The following is a 14,979-nucleotide window of genomic DNA, read 5'->3' as shown; positions in this document are numbered from 1 at the left end:
TTGACTAATATTTAATAATAATTGTTTTGTATCTTAATTTTTTTTTACTTTTATAATAAAATATTGTTTTCAAATAGGCACAAAAAAAAAAGAATATATATAGAAGAATTATCTTTTTTTATGATATTCTAAAATATTATTTTGTAATCAATTATTTAATATAGCATATAACATATAAAACTTTATATCATTAAAATAAATTAGTGAATAGTTAGAAACTAATAATAAATTAATAAACTATCTAAAAGTCTAAAAACCTAATAAAAATATGACAAATAAGAAAAGCTAATACAACATATAAATTTAATATTATAAAATAAATTTGTTTTTATTTATATAGAATATTCATCAAGGCTATTATTTTAAATTACTGATTTAGTAACTCAGCTCAAACAAATAATACATCTCATGATAATTTAGCTTATAAACTTAATAAAAATATGACAAATAAGCAAAAATTAGCTAAAATCATGGAGAACATGACAAATAAGCAAAATCACTTCATAAATAATAGTATAGATTTTAGAAAAAAATATTTCTCTATTTTATAGAGATAATTAATTTAGAGTATTAATTTATAGAGGGTTCTACTATATATTTAGGTGGAATTTGAAGGTTGATTTTTCTTTGAAGCTCAATGTAGAGTTAACGAAATCATCTATGGCTTTTTAAACATTTATGGTAAAATATCTAATAAAACAAAACAGTTAAATAGTGATTTATTAAAAAATATATTCCACACCAAAAGTTTCAAGATTTTTTATCTAAACGAAATAATCTTTTACAAGTATTCAACCCCTGGTTCTTTTTGCATTTCATATTTTCTGTTTTCTGTTTTCTGTTTTTTAACTCTTTTTCGCAAAATGGATTCTTACGTGGTTAGTGATCAATTTCATCTCAAATTTGCGTTGTTAAAATGATTAAATGAAGAAAAAATATATATATATATATAATAACGCATATACATTTGTTGTTTTGGTTGTGGGATGGGACTCTGGTATATGGTCACTTGTTTATTGCATATTTTTCTTATATAGTTGGGATAGTCAATGAGTAATAATTGTCAGTTCTGACTTTATATATTCTTTATAGTTGGGTACTAATTACGTTTATATTCTCTATACAACTTATGACAAGTTATAGAAAATAGTTTATGCATGGCATAAATAATTTCTGAGCTACCAGGGTTTCCAGCTTAATGTTTAGATTGATTTCAAGGTTTATTACGATAACCAGACGGTGAGAATGTTATATAATGTGATTCTCGATCTCGACTAATAAAGAAATGTAGTATTTGACAGCTGGATTCAGTAGTCATCGCTATTATAAAATGTTAAATAGATTTAAGGTATGTCACGTGTGACATATTTTTTAACAACCAGTGCTAGATTTATTGTATTTTGGTTAAAAGTTTTTTTTGTCAACATGTACAATTATATTATGTAGGTAATAGTAATAGTTTTCTCGATTCTAACTTCTAAGAAAAAAACGTTCATTAACCAGTTCAATGCTCGTTACTATATTATAAAGAAAAGACTAAGGCTACTGTGAATTAAGCGAGTCAAACTATTCAACTGAAGTGCGGTTTTAACAGCTATAAAAATATATAGATATATGGTATATGTAAAGAATTTTGTTATTATTAATTGTGATACGGTTGAAAACATTCAAAGCCTAAGATTCTTTACCCGGAACAATTTGGTTTTAATTTAACAAAAGGTTTTTTTAACGAAGGTTATGAAGAACCTATATGGTTTCTTATTTCTTATATGAACGTGTGTTTAATGATCAGTAAATTTAGAAAACGTATTTGTCATGATATTTACGTAGACGGTAGAACCATCAAATAATGCATGGAAAGAATTGGACTTTTGACAAAGGCTTTTAGAATTGTGACTTTTGTGCAATTTTTTTCATTCCTTTTTTTTTTGTTTATATGAAATTTGAGAACCATAAGGAAAATGGATTAAATAATTAAGCACTGATTGAGAAGTGAAAAAAAAAAGCGTCAAAAAACAAAGATGAAGATGATATCTCTCTCTTTTTCAGCGACAGCGAGTAACGAAAGCGTCTTTTTATTCTTCCTTTTTTCCCGATCTCCCTAGTTTTCGGTTTGTTTTGTAACTCAACTGATTTTATAGTTTTCAATTCGTATGCTAGACATACCAACGTCTGAATGAAAATGAACATATTGATTACGTGACTCGTGACGATGATTCAAGTTTTATTTTTTAAATGCAATATTCTTGAGGTTTTTCTACACAAGACTCTTAACTCTTCCTCTAACCAATTTTGAGATATGATTTTTAAACAAGAAAACGTGTAAGTCTTTTAAAACCGGATAACCTGCAAAAAAAAAGATAACGCAAAATGATATATTTAATGTATAAAAATATACAAAATCTAGTTTGCAGAAAAATATACAAAATCTCCTCCAACCACACACTTAACATAACAGTGAATTTATTGTTTTTATATGATTAATTTTTACGTTCATTCAATTAAACTTTTAGAACTTTTGATATTTGGAGGAGTGGAGGAAAATGCAATGAGTGAGAGGTGACAAATAATATGGTCAGACCGGAGACATGTGCGAAAAGAGGACTTTTGACGATTGTCAGTGTCTTGTGGACGAAGGAATCAGATTCATTTGATTATGAACTTCTTTTTTGATTATGAACTTCAGTATAGCAAAAATCAATCTAGTTTTTGTAACTAAAATCAATTTACAGTTTCGACGAAATAAGATGATTAACACTAAACTAATCGTAAAATTTTGACAAATTGTATCGTTATAAATAGAAAGGTTACTTTCTCCATTTTGTTCGAAACTTTATGTAATAGCTTTTTCAAAAAGAAAAGAAGTACAAAAAACGTTAAACTTTTGTCAAAGCTTAATTAGGTTTTCAGCTCTGTTAGGTTGAGAGACATATATGTAGACAAGGCCTATAATATATAGGCTTTGTGCTGAGTAAGAAAAAAAAGTTTTCTTCAAAATTTTAGTCACTATTATTGTGCACAATGAAAATTAAAACCTTAAATTATTATTTTTATTATAAATTAAAATTCTAATTTTAATTTCGTATGTAAAAATAAAAGAAAATAATCTTAATGTATAAGCAGTCTGAGCATGTTCAGTGTCGGCACTGATGTAAAGGATTACGCGTTATTACACATATTGTATCAGAGTGATCTCTTGAGATTAACCAAAACCCATCTTGAATTCATAATTAGCAAATTAAAACTGAATATAAATGCATACATAGAATTTGAATACTCCAAACTATGTGTCAACAAAAAGATAAAAAGTGGAATACCCCAACAATGTCGATAGGAAATCCAATAACGTAACATGCCAACTAATTATGAATCTATAGATTTGGGACAGTGGAAAAAAGCCATGTCCCTTTGCCCCAAAAGTTCTTTGTGTGTCTAGTGACGCGTAACGTTGTGAGCTATTTATATATATAGTTCAACAGCTGTTTAATAATTTCCTCTTTGTTAAGTAAGCTGTTCAATAGTTTAACCACGAAACTTTCTTACAGCCAGATGTAATAACATTCAGTACAATTAAAGCTCTGAATGTAACAGCTGAATAGTAACAGCGGATTGAACGGTACAGAATAAACGGTACAGCTACGATATATTTTTAACACTAATAAAAATGTATATATATATATGATATATAAATACTTTTGTTACTAGTAAATACAGTGCGGTGCAGATTACATATATACCATGTATATCTATATGTTTTTATTATTGTTAGAATCACAACGTTCAACCGCTTATTCCTCATGCTCAATCCACGGTCACTACTGGAAGCCTAAGAATACGTGAAGAAGATACATGTTGGTCCTAATAGGCTGGCTGCCAATGTTTTTACTTGATAGGCTGATCCTGTCGCGTTTTCAATTCGATTTATTTTATATTTCATGGTCCTAACTTTTCTTGAATTATTTTAATTTTGGTGAGTTGATGTAAAGTAATAAGCCCAAAACGATAAAGAAGACAAGAAAGGAAAGATAAACTCCTTGAAATATGTGTGGCTGAAAAATGCCTGATTTTCAATTATACAAGTATTTATATAAAAAGTACCCAAAAATTAAAATAAATAAATACCATATAATATAATATGTAGATGTTCGTGTTATTAGGGTTTTCGCAGACATTTTAAATAGAAAAGAGCGCCATTTTCTCTTTCGCTGTCATTGATTTAAGCCAATAGTTCCCCAACGGCCTCCTCAAATCTGATTTTAAGTTATCATCTTCAGACCACAACGTTGTCTCTTCCTTTATTATAATTCTAATGGCAGCTTTGAGCTCCTTTAAATCTGGTAGCTCTCCTTCTCTCTGGAGTTACATAAGGAGCCAGGACCCGCTTACTGATCCCTTAAGCACCACCAGAAAGGAAAACAAGTAGTCGCTATAAATGGTTCCGCATTTGAAACATGTTGGTGAGAGGTTGAGAAGAACCAGTCTGCATTTCTGCTTGCTTATATCTTTCGAGCCGAGCTTAAAAGTGTACTAAGAGAAATTGAAAGTGAGAAGAGACTGGTAGACGAGTCAGAGAGTAAGCTATCAGATCAAGTAACAAGATTAAGAGTCTGGAAATTATCTCGATTTTAGAGGTATCAGAAGTCAATTTCAGGAAATAATAAGGTATGTATTAGGCATTTGCTTGAATGATGCAAACTAAGATATACATTGTCGTGAATAGGCATGTGCTTGTATATTTTTTTAATCACATGGCATGTGTTTGTATACATCTAAAAGTTTTTGGGTAAATAAATGTTGATGTTGAACCGGAGCTTCTAGCTCAGGTGATAAAGGGCTCACGGCTATGAGTTCCGCCACCTGGGTTCGAAACCCGGCCACTGGAGAATTCACATGCGGAACCTCGACGCCCGAGACCGAAGACCGCTACCTGGCCATGACCCACCCTCGGGTGTGCGTCCGCGCCGTTACGGGTTCGGTCTCTAGTCTGGACCACGGTGGGGCCAGGACACTCGGTTAACAAAAAAAATGTTGATGTTGCTAGTTGTTACATCTCCTTTTCGCATAGTTATGACTTTTGAGTAAGAGTATGTAAAGATATGAGAAATATTTTTAAAAATTATTATATCATTTGGGCGTAATTTCAGTGTAGACTGTTACAAAAAGGCCCTATCTAGATTTTGATTTTGTGACTTAGTTTTCCTCTTCCACCAATCAAACCCAACTTGTGTGACTGCTGCCCAATAATTTTAACCGTCGAAGTTTTGTCACTAAGTACAATGGAGAGGGGATCTTCAAAATTTTTCATGCCGCCGCTAATAAGGTGCCAAAATAGTGCACCTGCGATTGGACCGTCTTTTTTCGCAGACTCGTAAATGGTGTTGAACGTTGCATTAAAGACAGCATCTCGCTGAGCTAGAGTATAGTTTGGTGTATTTGATGGCTTCCCGAATTCTCCTAGGATTAGAGGTTTTTTAAGAATGTTTTGTGCATCTTCCATGTGGCCTTCAAGCCATTTTACTAGGAAGTCCAATCGAGATGTCTCATTTAGGTTTGGGAACCTGCAAAAAAAAAAGAAAAAAAAAAGGACTAGAATGGAGATCAACTTGTAAAACAAAAAGTTGTCTTGTAGAAATATTGATGTTAAAGAAATTGTATCAAGTTTGATGGATTAAGCTGAATCATAAACCCTAAACACTAAACATTCATTAGGATGGATCACAAACTCTAAACACTACAACCGACAAAGATTAAAAACTGACAGGAAACTAAACATTTTTCTAAACAGAAAACAAATTTATCGTGGACATATATTATGCAATACATGCAAATTATATTGCATACTTATGTCTACGGGTATAAAATCAAAAGCTTTAAAGGTGCTAAAAAGAAAACTAAGATTATCCCACGTTATGGACTATACAAGAGGAAAATACACGAGTTTTATGAGGTAATGTGTTAAACAAGGAACAAAAGAACATGAGGATTTTGTCTACACGAATGTATAAAAATCCAGTGTGAGTTATGTGAGTTTATTATATATTACCATAAGTCAGGGTAAGAGTGGATCGATGCGAAATCAATGGCGTCAAATAAGTGATTAGCGATGAAATCGGTTCCAAGAACGTTTGCTGCAACTGGATTTAAAGAAGCTTTTCTCTGAGGAGATGAGTCACCATAGAAGCCTTCAAGACCGGTAGTTAGGAGATGTTTTGAATCAAGTGATTTTACGTAAGTAGCCATTTCAGAAATCCAAGCCGTCAGGGTTTTTCCACTTGGATCTGCTTTGCACTGGGGTTCGTTCATGAGCTCCCATGCCATAATGGTTGGTTCATCTTTGTATGCAATTTTGGTAAATGTATTCACTCTGTCCACCATTTTCTGAAGCGAAAGATCATATGTTATTAAATTTACCGTCTTCGATATTTTTTGATTATAGGGTATTATTAATTGACTCTGTATGTGTACCTTAACGTGGTTCTTGAAGAACTGTTTAACAGTAGGGTTTGTGTAGAAATCGTCTTCTGAATTCACGGCTTGGCCTTGACTTTTAGCCCAATCCACGTATTGTTTCCTTCCTCCGAAGTCAGAATAGTTATTGACAAAGGTGATTATCAATTTTATACCCAGTCTTTTTGCTTCGGCTATCGCAAAATCCAAACCCTAAAATATGTAAAACAAAAAATTAACAGAAAATAAAAGATATTATTAGACTAAAAAGCTTCACTTGTGGTGAGGTAAATCTAGAGACTAAACTTTGTTCGTAAAACTATTTTTCTTATAATTATATGTTAGATCGAAAGCTTGTTTGGCTATAATTAAAACCTATAAGATTGAAGTATTCTTGCCATCTGAAACATCTTAAGTAACTAAATAAGAACTATGGTAGTTTAGATACATATATATATTATGTTAATTGAGAATTTATCGAAACTGATGGAAAAAATAACCACCTTTTTAATTCATCTCTATCTACATATTCATATCAAAATATAATGTAGGGTATGTACCTGAAACGTTAGTTCATCGTAGGAACCAGGGGCGGTTTGGAGAGCACGGTAACCGCCATCTCTGAAACCCCATGTGCGTGCTACGGTCAGACCGTGACTGGTCGCGTTTTGAAGGGCGTAGGTGATTTTAAACCTTGTGGCCGGATCGGTGGCTTCGTACGTGAGCCAGTAGGCATTGAATCCATTGGCGTAAAATGGTTTCCCGTTGAGAATAAACTGGACGCCTTTCCTACTCACGAAACCATCACTCGACGCAGCCTCTGCTCTTAGATCGTTATAGCTTTGTGTGATCACAATTGCTAGAAACGCGAGCAAACACAAACACTTCATTTTTCTTGTTTACTTTCTTTTTGTTTTTGTGCTCTATTGTCTTCAAGATGAATATAGTTATATAGAGATTAAGTGCTTTCTCACAATAAGTAAAAAAAAAAGTGCTTTCTCACAATCACACAATCATACATGGACATTCACTAATTTTTGATTTACTTACTTATTCACGTTAGATTCCTTAAATATATAAAAACAATAAAATAATTATTTTTCTATAAAATAAAATAATTATGATATATATGAAAATATATTTTAGATATAGATCACCTTGTTATTAAGTTTAAGTTAAATAATATTTATGGTTATTGGGTAGTTTTATATTTAATTGTTAAGGTGTTTTGTCCGCGCATACGTGCATCATGTTATAAACATTTACTACTATTTTATTATTAATTCATTATTATAAATTACAAAATCTGTTTTTTTTTACTTTATTAGTGTTTATACATTTTTATGTTTTTTTGTTTTAGTTTTTATGATTAAAATTATATTTTGCTTAACAACATATTATATATATGGATACTATCTTCTTCTTTTTCTATTTTTATTTATTTTTGGCCAATATATATAATTTATAAAGAATTATCTAATAAAGTTAATTAATTTTTATTCATTAAACATCTAAACGATATTAACCACTCTAACGTTTAACGTGAGAATTCATAGTACAAAAATCAGTTCATGTTGCAATGATTTTTTACTATTTTTATTATTATTTCATTATTAAAATTACAAAAAAAATTATTTTCTTAACTTAATTAGTGTTCATACATTTTATGTTTTTGTTTAAATTTTATGATTAAAATTATCTTTTTGGATAATAACATAATATATATATATATGGATTATATTTTATTTCTAAAATCTATTTTTTACCAATATATACATAATTTATAGAAAAAGAACTATCTAAAGATTTAGTTATCTATTATTCATTAAGTGCATGAACCATATTTTATCATTATAACTTTTAAGTTAAGAGTTCATAGATGAAAATCACTTCATAAATAGTAATATAAATGTACCAACATGTCATTATTTTTCTTGCTGAATTTAAATAATTAATTTACCATCATCTTCAACAATCAACATATCGATATATTCGTAATCAATTTGGATTTTTTTATTTTTGCTTACAAATTTATATTTATTGTAATCATTTTTATTTTGCTACTTCTTGATATATATCAGTCAATAAACAGGGGATTCTTCATGGAGATATTCCCATGTATCACTGACTGAGTTTATTTAAAAGTCAATTTTTAGTGGAAGTCAATTCCAGTTATACAGAAGTAAGACTTTGACCCAGAAAAAAAGAAACTAAGACTACCTTTTAGAATTCTATTTTATAATTATAAAAAAATATTTTCTTAACAAATTTAGTTATGCACTTCTTATTATATGTTATACTCTAAAAATATTGTTTACTTTCTCTGTATTACAGAGACTAATAGAAAACTAAATGTTGTAGCGTAGATTTTTTTCTTTAGTTTTCATGTCATAAGTAAAGATAAAAAAATCAGTAAGGCCCTTTATAAAAAATATGTTTTTAAAATAATAAAAATTTGTATTTAATTATGTTCATAGTTAAGCTCAATAGTTTTGTTTGACAGTGTAATTGACAAACACTAATCATTTGCTGACAAAAAAAATGATAAACACAAAAATCTGATAAATTACAAAATATACCTATTCGTTCCACACAGATTAGAAAACTAGTAATTTTCTATTTTATCCTTTATTTAATATTCTATTTTATTTATTTTGTTAATTTATTTAATGTAAGCTTTTAAAATACAATCATACGAAAATAAATCTGAAAGTTAAAAAAGGACAATTAATATGGAAACGGATAGAATATATATTTTACACTAACTCTCAACAAAGACTGACACTATTATCTGAGTCTCACTGCAGCTTCTCGGTCTCTATGGACTATGGGTGGTTTTTCATGTATCCGATAGAGTTTTAAGATTGTTTATACGTTAGAATTTTATGATTTTTTATACGTTAACACTAAAAATGAAAAGTGAGCTTCCATAACCGTAACAAAAAATTATAAACGTGAAGTTAGTACTATCTCCGGTCTGGTGTCCTCTCAATTCGATTTTGTGGGCCACTAAAAGAAATACTACTTAATCATGGAATTGAGGCCCCATTGGGCCCAAGATTACCACTGCAAAATAGAGAAAGCAGAGTGGTTGTGGAAGTTTTTTTTTTTTTTTTTTTTGCTAAAGGGCTTAAAGTTGTGGAAGTTGATACAATGATACTAAATGCAAACACGAGAAGAGTGCCCCTGAATTAATCCTTCACATCATATTTTCAATTTTCGGTCGGTTGGTAGATATTTTCACCCCAAAATAAGAGAGGGTAACATAATTCAGAAAAAAATACGATGACCAAAAAATATGATAAATAATAAACATTGCATTCGTAAGGAATCCTAATTCTTTGAAAATATACAAAAATAAATAACAATGTTACGGACTCCCGGTTACGCATGCATTAACAAGTGATTAAAAGAATCTGCATTTTGTTGTTATGATTTTTTGTGTATATCAACAAGTTTTGAATTTTAGGCGCGGCTATATAATCGATTTCCTCGGTTGTCACTCGAATTCTTATTCTTAATCTCCTTTTAGATGGTCACGTTGCTAACCACAAACGTTGAGCTACCGATACATGTCTTATAATTATGGAGCTACTAAAGGAAAACAAAAAAAAATACATTCTGTTACAATTCAAGTTCCAAATTTACCAATTTTCAAAAAAGAAAAAATCAAAGTTCCAAACCAATCAAACAAAAATCACCAACGCACAAGAATATACATGTGCAAACAATCACATCAACTTAGACCTAGTAAAATAAGAAACAATATTACGTAACCAACCAATCACACCTGAGACACAGCAAAGTTTATAAATAACCATCAAGTTATGACCCTACGACAGAAACTGCCACGTCATCATCCCGGCGAGAACTACAACCAATTGGCGACGGTTGCTCAAGGACAAGAGATTGTCTGCAAGTAGGACAAGAGTCACGTGAAAGCAACCAAGTGTCGATGCACCTCACGTGAAAGCCATGGTTACATTTTGGCAAAACCCTAACTTTCTCTCCTTCCACGAAATCCCCGAGACAGATCAAACACTCTGTAGCTTTCATGTTAACGATCCCTGATCCGTACAACCCCACGGGGATTTGTTTCAACGCCCGTTTCTTGAGCCCCGTGGTAGCCGCTAAACGTCCAGTATTTGCGTTTACGTTTGCGTTTGAAGCGGCTGCGTCTTGATCCGGTGTGAATCTGCTTGTGATGCGTAGCACACATCGCAAGGCAGAGTTGAGGCTTAGAGCACATATCAGAGCACAGAGCAGAGCGGCTAAAATAATGACCATATTAGTGTCGAAGTAGGTGTCGTTAAAGCCTGTTCTGGCTTTAGGGTTTGCTTCCGCCGGTGCGTTTGCTTGCGGCTCAAGTAACACCCGAGCCATCTTTGAGGTATGCTTGAGAAACAGAGGAGACCAGAAAACTTGATTACTTACCTTCAATATTTGTCTTGTTGCTCAAACCCACGATGAGTTTCTCTCTTCACTCTTTCTATTTGGAGTTTTGAGCTTTTGACTCGATCTGAAATAAAAAAGATTCTGATTTGTTTCTTCTCCTGACTTGTGAGTGAAGATAAGAGAAGGCAGAAGAAGTTTTTATGTCAAATTGTGATAAAAGACTAGATGGATGTGGCGGCTCCCTTTTGGAGAGTTATAGAGAGAAAGACGATGTGGTTGGTCCAAGAAATTTTTGTAAAATACTAAAATTATTATTTATATATGTAGTAAGTGAATGGTCATTATTAATTTTGTTTTTATTGCTTGGAGTGAGTTTTTGTTTGCTGTATGAACCATAGTCGATTATTTTGTCCTATATATATTGGTTAAGAACTTAAGAGCATGATTTTTTTTTTCATTTTAATAGAAGCAAAATAAAAATTCAAAATCAGATTCTCATATTTTATATATACTCTTCTTTAAAAAAAGGTACACATTTATATTCTCTTGTCATTACTTCACTGGGAGATATATATATTTTTTTCTTTTCTTTTTCTGAAAAGCATTTGGTTTTAGATTAGCACGAATTTTGGTTCAACATGTCTGTTTAAAAACATAGTTTGAACATATTGAGTCACTACATAGTTTAGACTGTAATGGTATATCCTAATATTAATTCTGGTCTTTATTCAAATCAATGTTGGATCGATATGCATTTTCTTTTGACTAAGGAAAATATAAAGGATAGAGTAGAGAAGAAGACAAATAAGAAAACGATTAGTTTAGTAGATATCAGAATCGACAACTAACAAACTCATTAATAGTGGTTTTAAGAACTTTGGACACAAGCTAAAAGGACTTGACCCTCAAATAAGAAAAGAACTACAAATAAGATTTGATGTATAAAAACAACATTTGATTATATAACTCTGCATGGTTGGGGTATCATATTCCCAACTAATCATGTCGAATATAATTAACATATGATATCATTTTAGTATTCCATGTTTTTCGTCTTCTTGTGGGTAGACGTCATTACTAATCAAAATGGTTTTCAATAGTTAGGTATATGGCATTATCCTTGAGGAAAAATGAAAGGATTTAGAGTTTTGGACACCATATATGTAGTCGGTACTCGGTAAAGATTAGTTAATTTTCCATTTAATTGGTCACTACAAAATTCATATGATGTTGTATGTCAAACTCTAAAGTTAAATTCAGAGACAGAAAACATATTCCGATGGTGAAAAACATGTGTATGTAGTTGGTTTACGAATTGAATGGTTCATACAAATTCATGTGGCGTTTACGGGTCCACAAATATTAAGATTAAGAAGTCCAAATTCAAACACGCTAATTAATGAAGAAATATACGAATGAAAATAGATAAACAAGTTCACGCAAACGACACAACACTTGTCTCTCTTAGCTTCAATAGTTCTAGAGGTTGACAATAACACTCCAACGTGTGAGAAATGAGATTCAGCAACCTCATACACGAATCTATTGTGTGTTTATTTACTATTCCTTTATACTAATATATGCTTGGTTGGATGTTACTACAAAGTCTCGTGTATTTTCAGAAAATTTAAGGTACTCGTATTTATTTTGTATCCATATAGGTAAATACTCTACTTTAGTGTGAGATTCATAACATCTTTATTTATGATTAATTCGAGTTGTTGGAAAAAAAATCAGTTAGTATTTAATTTCAGTTGGTGACCAGTTTAGATTATACATACATATCATACTACAAGTGTTGAAACTTCTAGAAATGCATGTGCCAATGATTGTTTAGTAGATGGAGAAGAGAAGACTATTTAACTCTATGATCTCCATTTAATTATAGTTTATACATATAAGGATTAATGATAGCTAGTTGTTCAAAAAAAAAAGAAACTAAAATTGGATTAGGTAAATGTAATAGAGTTTACAGATAGGATCATACCTGATTCGTATAGTAAGTAGTCCAACTATGTACTGTAAGTTTTCTATTGAATATTAAATTCGTATAAACAAGAACTTGAGTGATACGTGGCCTAACATTACGGGTCAAAGGGGCTACTCAATCCCCAAAGGGAACAGAAGCCAGTTTCAAGATTGTTTCTCTCTACAAGACTAGAGCCAATGATAGTGTTTAAACTCTAAGATAAAAATGGAGACAGTTAATCAACTTGAACAATTGAAACCATCTTATATATTCATCAATTATATCAGTCGTTTAGTTACATACTACACATGGTAAAATAAGAAGAAAACTCAACTAGTGAAGAAAGACAGAGTAAAAGCATTTTCAAAAATCACCAAACCTAAGCTCATGAATCTTTATCTTTAGAAAAGCTCCATGAGAGTCTGCTTATAACATTTTCGTCAACTAACTTGTAGTGATGAGTCAACTGCCTGTGAATCAAACCGCAACACTTGTCTACTTTGCTTTGATATTTGCTGTACAAAGCTGGTATTGTTACAGATAGGATGGTCCCTGTCCACCACCATCAAAGCACACCGAGTTTGAAACAGAAACGTTGTGAGAAACATTTAAACGAGATCAAGAAGCAAATGGAGTAACGATTAAGAGTTCAAAGGTTATGAAGACTGAAGGAGAGGCCCTTAGGGATGGGATCAATGCTACTAACCGATATAAACAAGAGTGCAGAAAGAAATATAGCAACCAATGGCAGAAAGAAGCCACAGACAAATCACCACCTGTTAAAGAGAAATAGTCAAGACTGTCAACACATCTAAGCCCAATTGTTCAGATTCCAAGAAAAAAATAGTATCATTGTGACTTCATAACCTTGAAGAAGAGCCTAAAATCGTTGCCAACTGTGACATCATGAGCCATCACAAGCAAGTGATTAAGTTTGATACGCAAAGAAGCTGCGGCACTATTCACCATTTCCTCAGATAGAACAAGCTCTGGTAACGAATTCACATGTCTGCTTACAAGGTAGGGATCAGTCACATAGACAGCAAACAAATTACATAAAAAAAGGACTATAGAGTGGTGAGAATCAATGTGCACCTGCTCCTAAAACCAGAAGCCCGGGCAAGGACGAATGATATTATAACAACGATCAGTAAGACATCTGAAGAAACAGATAAGAAAGGCAATCCAGAAAACTCGAATATAAGCCAAGCTACGGTTGATAAGACGATAACTCCCAACGAATGATGTCTCTTCCTCCACAAAAGCAAGTCAGCAGCTGCATTAAAGAACAAAAGCCATACAAAAAATGATTAAAGAACATATCACAAAACAGTGACCTCTTTTGCTCGACTAGTGACCCCACACATTTTCTAGCCCAATCCAGATTTGAATCCATCAAATAGTTCTCTTCCAAGATCCAATACTTAACCTAACTTTCACCCTATGTACTATGATCATTTCAAAGCCTCTATGCATCTCATTGGAACTACCCAAATGGTCACAAAAGACCTCAGAGTTGCAAATGTAAATTGCCCACATAACAATTCCATAACCCAGTGAAATCAGAAACCCTAGCTTTTGAAAGTATCATCCCCAATTGATGAAATCAGAGAAAAGGAATCACCTTTGCCACCGCCCATGAACTGATGAACCGTAACTTGCCGACCCAACAATCGATAATCCTCCGATGTGGATCCTCCTTCATTTCTTTCGTCGTAATCACCCTCGTTGTCACTCGAACTGTCCATCGGAGATTCCAATACCCCAAATTATCCGACTTTCCGAATGCCAATCTCGATTGATTGAGAATCTCTCGCCTTTAAGTCTGCGATCTCGGAGTATTCTGGGTACAATGGTGTCTTCTGAGCTTAGAGAGAAAGGAACTAGATTTGATCGGAGAAACGACGGCGTTTCGGAATAATCAAGGAGGAACCAAATCGAATTGGGTTTTACATGCATCCAATTCCAACATTCTCGAAATTCTCCGCCTCTAGTCAAACTTTAGATCGTCGTCATCATCATAACCACCATGAATCCATGATCATCATCATCATCGTCTTTCCTGGAATTAAAAAAAAAAGAAAGAATATTACTAAAAGCCCGGGGCTCAAAAGCCCAATACTACGGCCCATACAACCACAATTACAAGCCCACGTGTCATGACTGTT

The 14,979-nt window shown here is 32.2% G+C and overlaps 3 protein-coding genes across 3 annotated transcripts; all 3 read right to left on the bottom strand.

Annotated features, from left to right (window-relative positions):
* Nucleotides 1-5,151: 5,151 nt before the first annotated feature.
* LOC108807568 (mannan endo-1,4-beta-mannosidase 3-like) lies at nucleotides 5,152-7,414 on the bottom strand. The gene is made up of 4 exons (XM_018579843.2): nucleotides 7,008-7,414; nucleotides 6,466-6,660; nucleotides 6,044-6,378; nucleotides 5,152-5,558 (listed from the first exon to the last, which is right to left on the bottom strand). The coding sequence occupies exons 1-4, from the start codon at nucleotides 7,335-7,337 to the stop codon at nucleotides 5,171-5,173; spliced, it is 1,248 nt and encodes a 415-aa protein (XP_018435345.2). The 5' UTR covers nucleotides 7,338-7,414; the 3' UTR covers nucleotides 5,152-5,170.
* Nucleotides 7,415-10,113: 2,699 nt separating this feature from the next.
* On the bottom strand, nucleotides 10,114-11,201 carry LOC108809659 (RING-H2 finger protein ATL72-like). The gene has a single exon (XM_018581817.2). The coding sequence runs from the start codon at nucleotides 10,828-10,830 to the stop codon at nucleotides 10,273-10,275; it is 558 nt and encodes a 185-aa protein (XP_018437319.1). The 5' UTR covers nucleotides 10,831-11,201; the 3' UTR covers nucleotides 10,114-10,272.
* Nucleotides 11,202-13,050: 1,849 nt separating this feature from the next.
* On the bottom strand, nucleotides 13,051-14,872 carry LOC108806004 (reticulon-like protein B16). The gene is made up of 5 exons (XM_018578015.2): nucleotides 14,436-14,872; nucleotides 13,907-14,087; nucleotides 13,679-13,820; nucleotides 13,518-13,587; nucleotides 13,051-13,363 (listed from the first exon to the last, which is right to left on the bottom strand). The coding sequence occupies exons 1-5, from the start codon at nucleotides 14,557-14,559 to the stop codon at nucleotides 13,197-13,199; spliced, it is 684 nt and encodes a 227-aa protein (XP_018433517.1). The 5' UTR covers nucleotides 14,560-14,872; the 3' UTR covers nucleotides 13,051-13,196.
* Between the last annotated feature and the right edge of the window lie 107 nt (nucleotides 14,873-14,979).

Source organism: Raphanus sativus, unplaced genomic scaffold, assembly GCF_000801105.2.
Source record: "Raphanus sativus cultivar WK10039 unplaced genomic scaffold, ASM80110v3 Scaffold0141, whole genome shotgun sequence".
NCBI classification, from domain to species: Eukaryota; Viridiplantae; Streptophyta; class Magnoliopsida; order Brassicales; family Brassicaceae; genus Raphanus; species Raphanus sativus.
Note: the sequence above shows the minus strand (reverse complement) of the source record. Positions and strands in the feature narration are given on the sequence as shown.